Raw genomic sequence first — 14267 nt, forward strand, 5'->3', positions numbered from 1 at the left:
TTTTATAGTATATGGTATTGCAATGTAAACATTTTGGATGGAATGATGAATATAAAGATGTTTTGGTACTTAAGTTTGATTATGGTTTCTTAATTATAGTGTAGTTTGAATTTAAATTATTTGGGTAGCCAATCATATTGAAGCAGCAGGTGCATCCAATAAATTAGATTTTCAAATACTCTACTCGTCATTAGCCGTCTATAATAAGGGATTGAAACTATTCAATTTCGTTTTGATCGAAAGGTGACGACTCTCTAGGTCTTGAAAGGTTGTTGTTTTAAACCCAAAACCACGGCCATTAGCCGTCCACAAAACTAATTTCTCGACGGCCACTAGCTGTCTTTGTAGTTCAAATAATGGACAACCACTAACCGTCGAGAATAAATACCACGGCATTTTTAACAACGGCTTATGAGACAGTCAATAGCCGTCGAGATTGACCAATCTCAACAGATCTAAGCCGTCCTAAATCAGCTGTTTTGACATAGTGGTAATACATTTGGGTAGCACCATAGCAAAGTTTTACATCTTTGAAAAAGGAAAACCAACGCACATAAAGAGTATTTTTTTTTTTGGGAAAGTTTTGGGGTGTCTGTTGCCACCCTTAGCTCGCCTCTCCTCATGGGAGAGGTTGCAAGTTCGAATCCCACTAAGTGTTGGTTGAAATTTTTTCCTTGTGTAATTATGTGATGGGCCTTTAGGCCATGTGAGCCTTCAGGCTAGTGACAAGGGCTGCTATGATAGGTGGACCAATGAGCGAAAGCAAGTCTTCATGTATAAGGTGGAGGCGGTTGGGTCTACTCAAAAAAATGCATCGGCGAGAGCCTTCGGGCTAAGTTCCATTCGGGGTTGATGAGCCTTTGGGCAATATAAGCCTTCGGGCAAAGTAAGTCTTCGGACTAGGGTCCTTCAATGTAACCGATGTGGGTCAGTCTTAATTCTCTAAATATTTCAAATATATATATATATATATATATATATATATATATATATTATTTGAAATATATATATATATATATATATATATATATATATGTTTGGACTAGAAATTCCCAAACACGTTAGGGTTGTGAAGAGTGGATTGATTGACCAAAAGAAATGAGAACCTTAGAAGGTCGCTTCACATTACGATCCAATCGGAAACAGGGATCAAGTCTCAGCAGTTTTTGCTTGCGTAGTTCTGAAAGTGAGAGCAGACTCTTATAAGAAAGATCCGGATTCCAAGATCCGGATCCCACTCTAACCCCAAAATCTCTGAAGATTTTGGTTTATCTTCTTTTTTCCTTCTCTGTCCCTGTTGACCAGACTGTGCCTGTTTTCTCTTTAAACCTGTGCCAGATGCACCTGTGACATATTTGGATCTGGACCTAGTCCGGAATCATGTTGGGTTGAATCAAAAATGTTGGGCCAGAGTCTGAAAAGATGATGGGCCGGATCTGAGTCTGGGAACACACCGAAGGTGGGGCCCAAACATCGCCCCCTCTTTGTCATATGGATGAAAACCATGTGGCAAAGAACGAGAAAAAACGCAAAAAACACTTTTGTAATAAAAATACCAAACTCAATCCAAAGTAGACATGGTTGGACTGAAGGGCGCAAAAAACACTGTTGTAATAACAAAAAAAAATAAAATAAAATAAAACCCAACATCTGAAATTGAGAAAACTGAGAAAGCCTTTTGTTCTCTCTCTTCTTGTTTATTATCGCTGAGAAATGGTAAATTTGACTGAAAAGCGATGGAAAGAAATTGGTGGCCAATTTCCTCGTGTCCGCGAGTGTTGGGAACTTTCTACATCAGCCATAAAAGCAAATTTTGAGCTTGGGGCAGACCTAAAACTCCGAAAGTTGAAAGATGTTGCCCAACCAGTTGGCATTGATGATGTTGCTGTGTGTTACCACCAATTATGTTATGGGTTAGAGCTTCCAATGTCGATGACAAATACCAGAATATTGTCAAATTGGGAGCTTGCACCTGGTCAAATGCATGTCGTGTATTACATGGTGTTGAAACGGATGCAAGTCTTAGAAGAAGTTTTCAAAATACCCTTTGGTTGTAACGAGATGATGGCTATCTGCAAGCCACAAAGGAGAAGAGCTGGGAATCGATGTTTCTATGGTTTGAGCTTTGTAGATCCAAAGATCCAATTTTTTGGAAAACCTGAAAGCTTTAAAAATTGGGAGAAGCCAGCCTTTAAAGTCTCTGGCAGTTGGAGGCTCGAAGGTTTCGAGGTTCGCAACAACTTCATAGGTAAGTTTTCGTTTTTAAAACCTTAACGTTTTCCAGACTGTATAGCCATATTTATACAAAATGATAATCTGAAAAACGGAAACAGGTATGAACGTGAAGATCAATCATCGACAACAGATCCCTGATGAAGCAACGAAACGACACCTGAAGTTTTATTATGAGCTTTATAAAAAAGAGAAAAACCTTTTTAACTTGTCTTATTCCGACACTATAGTCGGTGAAATTCACCAGAAAGCTAGTGAGAGAAAGATTTTGCAGAATGGAAAATTGGTAGATGTTGTCGATGTGGAAGATGAGCCAAATAGTGAGAATGGCGAGGAGAGTAAAGTGTCTGTTATGAATGCATTTCCAATCGCTGTCAGCTTTCCTCAAGAGCAACTCTTGAATCTTGAATATCGTGAAAAGGAAGGTGCTGAAGAGTTGGAGAGTCATGAATATATTCGAAATGAATGTGATGATCGCAATTTTTTTGCAGGTACGGATTATTGGGCAGATGGTATTCCGTATGAGTTTAAGTTTTCAGAAGAGGCTGTAATTATTGATAGTTATGGTAGAATTTGTATGAAAGACGTTAGTCTTATCGATTGTGCATCTGTTGTAGGGAATGTACCCGTGGCAACACGGAAACGTAGAAGAATGGTTTTACCTGATTCTGACGAAGAATATGAAGGTGTGAACGAAGCTTTTTCTGCACACAGCTCTGACTGTAACATAGACGCCGATATGGTGCATACACCTGTTTCAACGCCTATAACCGACCTTATCTTTATAGCCTTAAAAGGTGATGCTGAGGAAGGTATGGATGAAACTGTTGGTTATGAAGAGGTAACATCTTTTGAGGAACCAAACTTGAACAAGGACATCTGTGGTGTGAACAATGGCGTATGTATTCCGACAACGTGCTGCCAGAATGCTGAGGAAAACATTATGAGTCTTAACGCAAATGCTGTGGGTAAGCGCAAAGTATGTGAATATGAAGCGGGGAATGAAGGAGTTCTGGGAACTGAGTGTTCGAAAAGGCGTGAAACGGAACATGCTGTAGATAAGCCCTCTCTTTGTCCTTCAACAGTTGAACCGTCTAAGCGTCAAAGTGCTAAGAAACATATGTCTGATGATAGAAGTCTATTGGATGTCAAGATAGACGAAGTTAGACGTCAAGCAGCCATGGTTAGTACCTTGTTGTTTTTGTTTTTTGTATCTTTTTGAAAAGATTGTTTGTGCTAAAAAAAAAATTGCGTGTAGGTTATGTGTGTCGCAGATGACTTGGTAAAGCTCGCGGCGAGAGGAGTTAAGTCTACAAAACGCAAAAAGAGATCGGGCGACCAAGTCGATTAGGGTTTCTTTGGCTAAAGAGTTGGAAAATCTTAAGTGTAAAACCAAGGGTTGTTGGCTGAAATAGATTGTAAAGAAAAGTAATAGGAGAACGGGGAGTTGAAGTGTCACGAAGTGAAAGGGCAATTCGATGCACTTGTGAAAGAGGATACTCAACTGAAGGAGAAGAACAAAGTGATGGAGATGAATTATAATCTAGTTGAAGCAGATTATAAAGTGGTACTTGAAGACAATGATAAGCTATCTAAAGAGAAAACCGAGATCGAATCGAACTTGGCAAAATTTCCATGGAATTGTACCGAGTTAAGAAAGCAAATGATGAGCTTAAGAAGGATTTCAAGCAGTTACACGAAAAATATGTAGGAGAAGCTAGTGAGGTTCCTGCCTGTTAGAAAAACACTTGTCAGAGGGATCATTTTTAACAAACAGTAAGGATATGTTTGTCTGATTTTGGATTATAACTCACGTTATATATCCGGAACTGGATGTTGAAAAAGCTTTGTAGCTTTGTATCTTGGTTTAGAAACTTGTAATGTTATGACTGAAATGTATGAAAGAAGTATTTTAAGATACCATGTATCAAAGTTAAAAACATGCATGTGCTGATGCGTTTGAAAACAAGGTGTGGTGTGTATATTAAGAAACTAAACTATAAGCATGTGAACTTGAGGTAATAATGTGAACATGAAGTTATACCATGTATAAAACTAAAAAAAAAAAAAATGATAATGACTTATCTGTGAGCCATGGTAGTGTCAGAGAGCAAATACCACTTGCTTTGTTGTCTTCTCTAGTCCGAAATAAGTAGTATTCACTAAAATTGCTGAAACAGAATTATTATCAAGTGCATTTAAGCTGTTAAATTAGCCTTTGCAAACAGTGAAACTGTTGTCCGGAAACAAAACAATTTGTGAGTGTTTACATTTGGCTGTATAGGTGCGCATAAGCATGTGCTAACACTTAGATTCTTGTCCGGAAACAAATTTATGATGCGAAAGTATACACTTTCGGCTATTTAAGTGCTTTGATAGCACTTAATTTTTTGTCCGGAAACAAATTTATGCTGCGAGTGTCTGCACTCGGCTGTTTAAGTGCTTTGCTAGCACTTAATTTTTTGTCCGGAAACAAACTTATGATGCGAGTGTCGTCACTCGGCTGTTTAAGTGCGCGTTTGCTAACACTTACAATTTTTGTCCGGAAACAAAACTTATCTTTGCGAAAGTAATCGCAGACTGGCTGTTTTCGCGCATTGCTAGCACTTAATTTTTTGTCCGGAAACAAACTTATGATGCGAGTGTCGTCACTCGGCTGTTTAAGTGCGTGTTGCTAACACTTACAATTTCGTCCGGAAACAAAATTGTTCTGCAAGTGTCTGCACTTGGTGGCTAAATACGGGTCAGTACACAGATGTCAACTTTGTTCCGAAAACAAATGTTAAAGGTTTGCGCCGAGGATTGCACTTGCTAGATGATGTAAAAAAGTATTAAGAAAAGATAAAGCATAGTAGCAGATGGAGAAATATTATTATTAATGAAAATCAAAATAGAGTTAAATAAAGACTAGTGGTAAAATTTACGAAGCCTTGTTGCATTCCAAGGCTTTGGAAGAAAATCTCCGGAAAGAGTTTTCAGTACATAATAACCCTTAGGCCCTGTTTTCTCCACAATAAAAGGACCTTCCCAAGCTTCTGACAGCTTGCCCCCTAATGGGTCATCCAATTTTCTCCGAAGTACCCAATCTCCTGGCTGGAATGTTCGCTGACGAACGTTCTTGTCATAACTTTTTTTGACACTCTGTTGATACTTTTCCAAATGCCGGAGTGCCTCTTCTCTCTACTCATCGATGAATTGTTTCGACGACAAAAATTCTTCATTATCATCGAAATTACATTTTCAGTTCACCGTGGGAGCCATGAGTTCAGTTGGCAAAACTGCTTCTGTCCCATATGCCAGAGAGAAAGGAGTCATTCCTGTAGAAGTTTTGGGCGTGCTGCGGTATGCCCACAAAACAAATTTGGTAATGAATTCGTACCCATTTTCCTTTTGCTTCTTTAAGCCGCCTTTTCAAATTGGCTAGGAGAGACTTGTTAGTTGTTTCAAATTTTGTCCATTCACTGTGGATGATAAGGAGCGAAAAATTATGTTGAATTTTGAAGGTGTCCGCAAATGATTTAATTTCATCGAATCAAACCTGTTTTCCATTATCGGATACAATTATCTTTGGTACTCCATATCGACATATGATATCTCTCCAAATGAACTGTTTTGACTTTGGACGATGGAGTCACAAAGCGGACTTCTCGGGCTCAACCCACTTTGTGAAATAATCGGTGGGCTGCAAGGAGGAATCGGAAATTTCACGGTGCTTTGGGCAAAGGTCCAACAATATCTAGACCCCATTTAGCAAATGGCCAAGAACTCGAACTGGAAACAATTCATTGGGTCGGGTAGATGGTTTGAGTTCGCATGCATTTGACATTGTACACAAGTTTGATCTGTATAACCCGGCTTGTTTCTGCATTCCGGGCCACCAATAACCCCGAGTGAGTGCTCTATGTGCCATACTACGCCCTCAATATGATTGCCGCGAAATGCCCTTATGCAACTCTTCTAGAATAAAGTGACCTTGTTCGGATGTAAGGCAACGGAGCAATGGAGATAAATTATGCTTCCTATATAACCGGATCTCGTCACGCTTAATGGAAGAATGGAAAACTTGAATGATGTCCGAGTATGTAATCGCCAAGTTTCTTGTCTTCGTGGAGAGTCACGGTGTTGCAGGTACTCTATGTAAGGAACACACCAATCATTTATCTTTGGGAATATGCTCTACATCTATTAGGGATTGTTGTTGGTCGAATCTAGCGTTTCATCATGGTCCGGTTCGTTCATTTCACCGTTAATGTCATCCCGGTGATTTCTACTTCCCCGCTTGAATCCTTTTTCTTTGACCGGACTGCATAAGATGCTTGTGCAGAGTACAATACTTGTAGTGCTAAACATTCATCAACATATATATTTTTCGTGGTTGAGAGTGGTAAAGTCGATGCTTGGTTGCTCCTCGATATTCAACTTGTATCGTCCGTGCTTCCTTGCAATTTGTAGCTGCTGAACGATAAGCTAAAGCATCTGCATGCCTCACATCATGTCTTGATTTCTTTGTGATAGATACAGATCTTAATCTTCTTGCTAAAGAATGAATAACATCTAGATACGCGGACATTCTTTCATCCTTAGCTCTATATATACCTCCAAATTGGTTGGTGATTAATTTGGAGTCTGTGAAAACGGCAATATCAGTCGCCCCCAAATCAATAGCTGTCTTCATACCGAAAATTGCTGCTTCATATTCCGCTTCATTGTTGGACGCTTTAAATCCCAGCCTAACAGATTTTTCTATCTGTAAACCATCAGGACAGATAAGTACACATCCAATTCCGGATCCTGATTGATTTCGAGAACCGTCAGTGTAGATTTTCCAAGAAATATGCTTCGAGGATGGGTTTTCGCCCCCGAGAGATGTTTCTTCAGTTTGAGTTGTGGCTGCATCTCTGTTTGGCTGGTCCGGAATGATAGCAAAAGAAACATCATCGACTGGAAAGTCTGCAATTAAGGATGCCAGAGCATGTCCTTTTTCTGCACGACGTGGTTCATATATGATCTCATATGCACTAAGATAAGACTGCCAGAGGGCAAGTCTGCTTGTGTCCTGAGCATTAGCTAGAGCTTTTCGAAGAGGGTACTCTGTATGAACCCGGATGGTCCTACCCTGAAAATAAGGTTTCAGTCGTCTAGCAAAGATGTACTAAAGCTAATCTTTGTTTTCTCAATATTATCGTATCGAGATTCCGGACCTGTTAAAGTCTTACTTATAAAAAAAAATTGGCCTCTCTTCCGGACTTTCAACGAAAAGCACTGCGCTTACTGCAATACCAGTTGCAGCAAGATATACTCCTACCTTGGTGACCGGTTTAGGACTTACCAATCTTGGCGGTGAGGACGGATAAGTTTTAAGGCTATCAAAAGCTCTTTGGCACTCGTAAGTCCAAGTGGAGTTTGATTTAATCGTATTGAAAAATGGACAACACTTATCCGAGAATTTAGAAATAAATCTCATTAAGGCCGCCAACCGCCCAAGAAGTCTTTGAATCCTTTTTTGTTTTGAGTCGGCATGTCTAGTATGGCCCTTATCTGATCAGGGTTAGCTTCAATGCCTCTATGGGTCATAAGATAACCCAAAAATTTCCCAGAGGAAACTCCAAAAGAACATTTTGCTGGATTCAATTTGAGATTGAATTTTATTACCCTATCAAAGGTTGTCTGAAGATCTCGAAGATGGTCACTTGTTAACCATGACTTAGTGACCATGTCATCAATATATATTTCCATAGTATCACCTATTATGCCTTCAAAGATTGTGTTGCCTAATTTCTGAAAAGTGGCTGAGGCATTTTTAAGGCCAAAAGGCATGACTGTAAAACAATAAATGCCTATATCTGTTATAAAGGCTGTATGTTCTTGGTCCGGACCATACAAAAGTATTTGGTAAAAACCTGAAGAAGCATCCATGAATGAAATTCTCTGATATCCTCTTCATTGACTTTCAGCCTTTTATCAGGTGCCATGCGCCTTGGTCTTTGCCTGACAGGTTTTGTTGTATGATCCACATCAAGATGATGACATGCTATATCCGGGTGATGCGGTCCATGTCATCTATGCTCCATGCAAAAGCTGTGCTATTTTTCTTTAACAATTCTGTCATGTCTCTTTTCTCAACTTCGGAAAGCTTAGTTGATATGAAAGTGGTATGTTCCGGACTCATTCAATCTGAACTTCCTCAAGTTTATCAACGATTGGGAAGGTCCTTTTGTTTCTACTTTGAAATGGGCTGTGGAGCCATCTTGTAATTGCTATACGTGGAGTGTCTGAATGACTCTATTGACATGAATTCGGAAGGTTTGTAGTCATCTAGTGCTTTGTCATGACATCGTGGGATTCCATCCGATCACTCTGGATTTTGCATGCATTCTTGACTACATGGAAACTTGATCGCCCGGTGGAAAGTAGATATAAACGCCTCGCATCCGATGGATCAATCTCGCCGTAATTGCGTTATATGGGAGTGGCAATTCATGAGCAAAAGTTGATTTCAGCCCACTTGTTTCCGGATTCTTGGTAGGCGTCATGACTCTATCGGAATAGTTCTTTGTTCCATCGAACCCAACAATAGGGTTTTCTTAGGAATGATAAGCTCCCGTGGCAACTTCATTTCTGTATAAGCTCTAGAAAATAACACACTTACAGAGCTTCAAATTATCTAGCATAATTTTTGAACCTCCACATTCCAATGAATGCTGATATCATAACAGCATCATAATGTGGCTGAAATACTCCATATAAGTCACGACCACTAAAGGATAAGGGTTCAGGTTCATATATTTCTGCGTTGTCACCTTTAAGAAAATCAATGCTGTTGACTCTGTTCCAGTCTGTTAGAAAATTGAATTTTTGTTTTTTCTCAAACTTCCGCTGATTATTTGAAATGGAATCTAGACGGGCATGTCCGATACGATGACCATATGTTCGCAAACTTCACTTGTCTTTCGCTACGTATGAATTCATCCAACTTCTTGTCATCAACTAAGCGCTGAATAGCACTCCGAAGAATTCTGCAATCATCAGTAGTGTGGCCAAAATCATCATGAAATTTGCATCGTTTGGATTTATCTCTGATATTGGCTGTATCTTCAGGTAATGGCCTTGGCTTATAAAGAAGATTTCGCCCTTTTATTCTTTCGTAAACTTCAGAAAGTTTCATCGACAAAGGAGTGAAAATCTTTTCCTCTTTATTTGGCTGGGTAGGCTTAGAGTTCTGTCCGGACTGGAAGTTGTTCTGCTTGTTTTTGTCCTGTCCTTTATAGTTGCTGGAGTTCCGTCCGGACTCTTTTTTGTTTTTCTGAAGATTTTCTTCTCGAAGCTGCCTAGCTTTGAGATCATCCTCAACTCGTGCAAACTCTTCAAAGACAATCAAAAAAATTTCGGACTTGGAGAAAGCGGCCGTCTAGTGAGCGAATTGTATAGACCACTCACGATCATATCCTATGGCATCTTTGAAAGCTTGGATGATAAACTGGTCAGAGGGAGGATCAGTAACATTGAGTAAAGTTTGAAATCTTTTGCGAAAATCCCTGATAGATTCTCCAAAATTTTTTGTGAGATTAAATAAGGCCGCAGAATCCTGTTTAATCTCGCAGTTATACCAGACTGTGCCTGTTTTCTCTTTAAACCTGTGCCAGATGCACCTGTGACATATTTGGATCTGGACCTAGTCCGGAATCATGTTGGGTTGAATAAAAAATGTTGGGCCAGAGTCTGAAAAGATGATGGGCCGGATCTGAGTCTGGGAACACACCGAAGGTGGGGCCCAAACAATATATATATATATATATATATATATATATATATGGCAGTATAAGAGTGGCACTCTAGAACCGATATATATATATTATTTGAAATATTCAGAGAATTAAGACAGACCCACATCGGTTACATTGAAGGACCCTAGTCCGGATATAGTGCCACTCTTATCTCACACTTCTTCTCAACCGTCCGATCCCTTCTCAAGATCTGATGATCTAATTCACTCAAAAACTCTGAAATTTCAAAATTTCATAATATTTCAAAATAAAAAAAACGAAATAAGCCAAAAATGCAAAATTGGAGAACTCTCTCTCACTCGGTCTTCTTCTTCTCCACTCCAGCAACCAAGCTTCTGGAACTCTCTCTCTCTCTTCAATCGGACGATTATCAATTGTTTAATTAAGGTAGCAAGCACTTTCATTATTTAATTTTTTTAATTCGTTTGATTTTCGATTATCAGTTTGGGTTTTGTTTAATTCGTTTGAACATCGATTATCAGTTAGGGTTTTGTTTAATTCGTTTGATTTTCAATTATCAATTTGACTTAGCACTCAACCCAAACTCTCCTGAACTTGAGCCAGTTCTAGTTCCAACCCATGGTAGTTGGTTACTCCTCAAAGCCACTTCCAACTCGAGTTTTTAACTATGGTTGGTTGAATTAATTGATTTAAGAATTAAGATGGGAAGAAATCCCCGAATCCTAGCTATCGTCATTGTGGTGGTGTCGAGGTTCTGCATTAGGTAGTCTCTGTAAATGTGAAGCATAAGCTGCAAAGAGTTGAAACTTTTTTCAAGGTGAACAAAGAATAGTTAACACCTCTTGTCAGAGTTTGGTGAACTCCCTCGCCGAGTTCGTGAACTAGCATATTCTCAGAACTCGCCGAAGTTTTGAACTAGAATATTCAGTGAACTCTGTCAGAATTTTGAACTAGCATATTCGGTGAACTCTGTCTGAGTATTGTATTTAGTATATGTCCACATTGTGTGATCTGTGAATTATTGTATATGTCCACATTGTGCGATCTGTGGAGGTAGCGGGAGAGTGGACTGCCGATACTGTCAAGGCAAAGGTCAGTTATGTTGTCGAGTCCTTTTTAAATGAGTAAAAGAAAACTAGATATTCAATTCAGAGATATTGAGAACGTAAAAGAGATGTATTTTTGGATAATGTTGGGAAATTTAAGTGTTCTATTTTAAATATTGTTAGGGCATAGCGTTTGTTGCAACGTTCATGGGATCAAGCCATATTTCTACGTTAGTTGTCCTCAAGGAATTGGCCCTGATGATGCCTCTTGTTTCCATCACATTGCTCAAGCTGGAGGCATTCGCTATAGAGTGTTGGCATTTGCTGCAGAGTGTTGGCATTGAAGCTTTCTTAGACTGAAGAGGATGTCTGCTGAAGAGTGTTGTCAAGGTTGCTCCAAATCCAGTGGACTTGGTGTTAAGTTTTCTTTCCATTAACCTCATTTTTTTTTCCAATTTTTATTGTGTTATTGTTGTTGGTATTAAGGAAAGTGTATTTTGTGTGTTGCAGATCCAGCTCGAGTTTTATAATCCTCAAAGCTCTGGATCATCGTCATTAGTGTCTTGTGTGGATAGTCTATGTAATTCGACTGTTCAAACTGCTGAAGCTGGATGCAGTTAAGGGAGCTAAATTGCTAGACTTGCAGCAGTTCTGACAAATATATTTCTTTGTTCCACGTAGCTAGGTTATAAAAAAAAATTTGGAGATAATGAAAAGTTGAAGACAAATATGTATAACCAAGAAAATGGTTGAACCAGTAACGCAAAATGGGATTTTCAGTTTCAATTGGATCACAACTCTATGTATGTATGATGTATCAAATTGCTTTTAAATGAATTGTGTTGATTGTTCTTTGTTCAACATGACAAAATGGTGACAAAATTTAAAAATCTTCCAACAATGTGTATTTAAAAAGGTAAATGTATGCTCTTGACTACAGAGACAACGAGACATATTGTCACACAGTCAAGTCAGCACTCAACAAAGTTTACACAAAGTCTCGAGCTGGCTACCTACTCATAAGTTAGAAACTGTAGAGTTAGAACTACTATCTTTTCACCACATCAGCTTAAAAAACAAAAGGATGTTGCTGCTTAATGTCAATGAACCACCAGAAAAGCACTAATGAAGACCCAAGCAGGTGGGATTTCATTGTTTTTTTTGCAGGTACCTCGTCAAAGCATATTTTACCTAACTGCAGCAGAACCAAAATTTTAAAGTATGAACCCGCCAAGAAATAAGTTGAAAAAAAGAACTTTAAAACAACATCCTAACCACAAAATTGATCAAAATCTCATACACTACCAGCTCATTGTTGTTTAAGTCTACAGGAGAAACATGTCATTGAGTTTTGTTACATAATTATTGTCACAAAAAAAGGCAAAAAGGAAAAGCCTCTATAACATTCGAGAAGAGCAAATATTATACCATCTATTTTAGTGTGCAAAAGCTCTTGCAACACTGAGGTGACATCAACACAGAAACAAATAACTCAGTCTCAAACTACAATCTTCAAAGCTGCAATCTATCAGAATTGCAATCTTCAAAACTAAAATCTTCAAAGCTGTCAAAACTGCTGAACTGCTGCAGGCCTTGTGAATGTGTAGGAAAAAAAATAGAACTGACCTTTGCCTTGACAGTATCGGCAGTCCACTCTCCCGCTACCTCCATAGATCACACAATGTGGACATATACAATAATTCACATATCACACAATGTGGACATATACTAAATACAATACTCTGACAGAGTTCACCGAATATGCTAGTTCAAAACTCTGACAAAGTTCAAAACTCCGACAAAGTTCACCAAAGTGTGACAAGAGGTGTTAACTATTCTTTGTTCACCTTGAAAAAAGTTTCAACTCTTTGCAGCTTATGCTTCACATTTACAGAGACTACCTAATGCAGAACCTCGACACCACCACAATGACGATAGCTGGGATTCGGGGATTTCTTCCCATCTTAATTCTTAAATCAATTAATTCAACCTAAGTATATAACCTGAGTATCCTAATTAATTCAACCAACCACAGCTAAAAACTCGAGTTGGAAGTGGCTTTGAGGAGTAACCAACTACCATGGGTTGGAACTAGAACTTGCTCAAGTTCAGGAGAGTTTGTGTTGAGTGCTAAGTCAAATTGATAATCGAAAATCAAACGAATTAAACAAAACCCAAACTGATAATCGATGTTCAAACGAATTAAACAAAACCCAAACTGATAATCGAAAATCAAACGAATTAAAAAAATTAAATAATGAAAGTGTTTGCTACCTTAATTAAACAATTGATAATCGTTCGATTGAAGAGAGAGAGAGAGTTCCAGAAGCTTGGTTGCTGGAGTGGAGAAGAAGAAGACCGAGAGAGAGAGAGAGTTCTCCAATTTCGCGTTTTTGGCTTATTTCATTTTTTCGATTTTGAAATATTATGAAATTTTGAAATTTCAGAGTTTTTGAGTGAATTAGATCATCAGATCTTGAGAAGGGATCGGACGGTTGAGAAGAAGTGTGAGATAAGAGTGGCAGTATAAGAGTGGCACTCTAGCCTAACGGTATATATATATACAATGACGATAGCTGGGATTCGAGGATTTCTTCCCATCTTAATTCTTAAATCAATTAATTCAACCTGAGTATCCTAATTAATTCAACCAACCACAGTTAAAAACTCGAGTTGGAAGTGGCTTTGAGGAGTAACCAACTACCATGGGTTGGAGCTAGAACTGGCTCAAGTTCAGGAGAGTTTAGGTTGAGTGCTAAGTCAAATTGATAATCGAAAATCAAACGAATTAAACAAAACCCTAACTGATAATCGATGTTCAAACGAATTAAACAAAACCCAAACTGATAATCGAAAATCAAATGAATTAAAAAAATTAAATAATGAAAGTGCTTGCTACCTTAATTAAACAATTGATAATCGTCCGATTGAAGAGAGAGAGAGAGTTCCAGAAGCTTGGTTGCTGGAGTGGAGAAGAAGAAGACCGAGAGAGAGAGAGAGAGTTTTCCAATTTCGCGTTTTTGGCTTATTTCGTTTTTTCGATTTTGAAATATTATGAAATTTTGAAATTTCAAAGTTTTTGAGTGAATTAGATCATCAGATCTTGAGAAGGGATCGGACGGTTGAGAAGAAGTGTGAGATAAGAGTGGCAGTATAAGAGTGGCACTCTAGCCTAACCGGATATATATATATATATATATATATATATATATATATATATATATATATATATGCTACGTCGACA

The 14267-nt window shown here is 38.5% G+C and overlaps 2 protein-coding genes across 2 annotated transcripts; one reads left to right on the forward strand and one right to left on the reverse strand.

Moving 5' to 3' along the window:
- The first annotated feature begins 1713 nt into the window (after positions 1-1713).
- Positions 1714-3583, forward strand: LOC147486485 (uncharacterized). The gene is made up of 4 exons (XM_086573749.1): positions 1714-2248; positions 2334-2723; positions 2850-3415; positions 3491-3583. Exons 1-4 carry the CDS (start codon positions 1714-1716, stop codon positions 3581-3583), a joined length of 1584 nt encoding a protein of 527 aa, XP_086429875.1.
- A 2991-nt stretch (positions 3584-6574) lies between these two features.
- On the reverse strand, positions 6575-8204 carry LOC147486486 (uncharacterized). Its single transcript, XM_086573750.1, has 2 exons — positions 8133-8204; positions 6575-7348 (listed from the first exon to the last, which is right to left on the reverse strand). Exons 1-2 carry the CDS (start codon positions 8202-8204, stop codon positions 6575-6577), a joined length of 846 nt encoding a protein of 281 aa, XP_086429876.1.
- Positions 8205-14267: the final 6063 nt, after the last annotated feature.

The sequence above is a fragment of the Coptis chinensis genome, chromosome 7 (genome assembly GCF_015680905.1).
Source record: "Coptis chinensis isolate HL-2020 chromosome 7, ASM1568090v1, whole genome shotgun sequence".
In the NCBI taxonomy this organism is placed as follows: Eukaryota; Viridiplantae; Streptophyta; class Magnoliopsida; order Ranunculales; family Ranunculaceae; genus Coptis; species Coptis chinensis.

Coding starts and splice junctions, on each gene's coding strand:
- LOC147486485 (XM_086573749.1), top strand. CDS start 1,714: ATGGTAAATTTGACTGAAAAGCGATGGAAAGAAATTGGTGGCCAATTT. Junction 2,724..2,849: donor TGATCGCAATTTTTTTGCAG/GTACGGATTATT, acceptor CATCTGTTGTAG/GGAATGTACCCGTGGCAACA. Junction 3,416..3,490: donor TTAGACGTCAAGCAGCCATG/GTTAGTACCTTG, acceptor AATTGCGTGTAG/GTTATGTGTGTCGCAGATGA.
- LOC147486486 (XM_086573750.1), bottom strand. CDS start 8,204: ATGGCACCTGATAAAAGGCTGAAAGTCAATGAAGAGGATATCAGAGAA. Junction 7,349..8,132: donor ATTCATGGATGCTTCTTCAG/GTTTTTACCAAA, acceptor CCTTATTTTCAG/GGTAGGACCATCCGGGTTCA.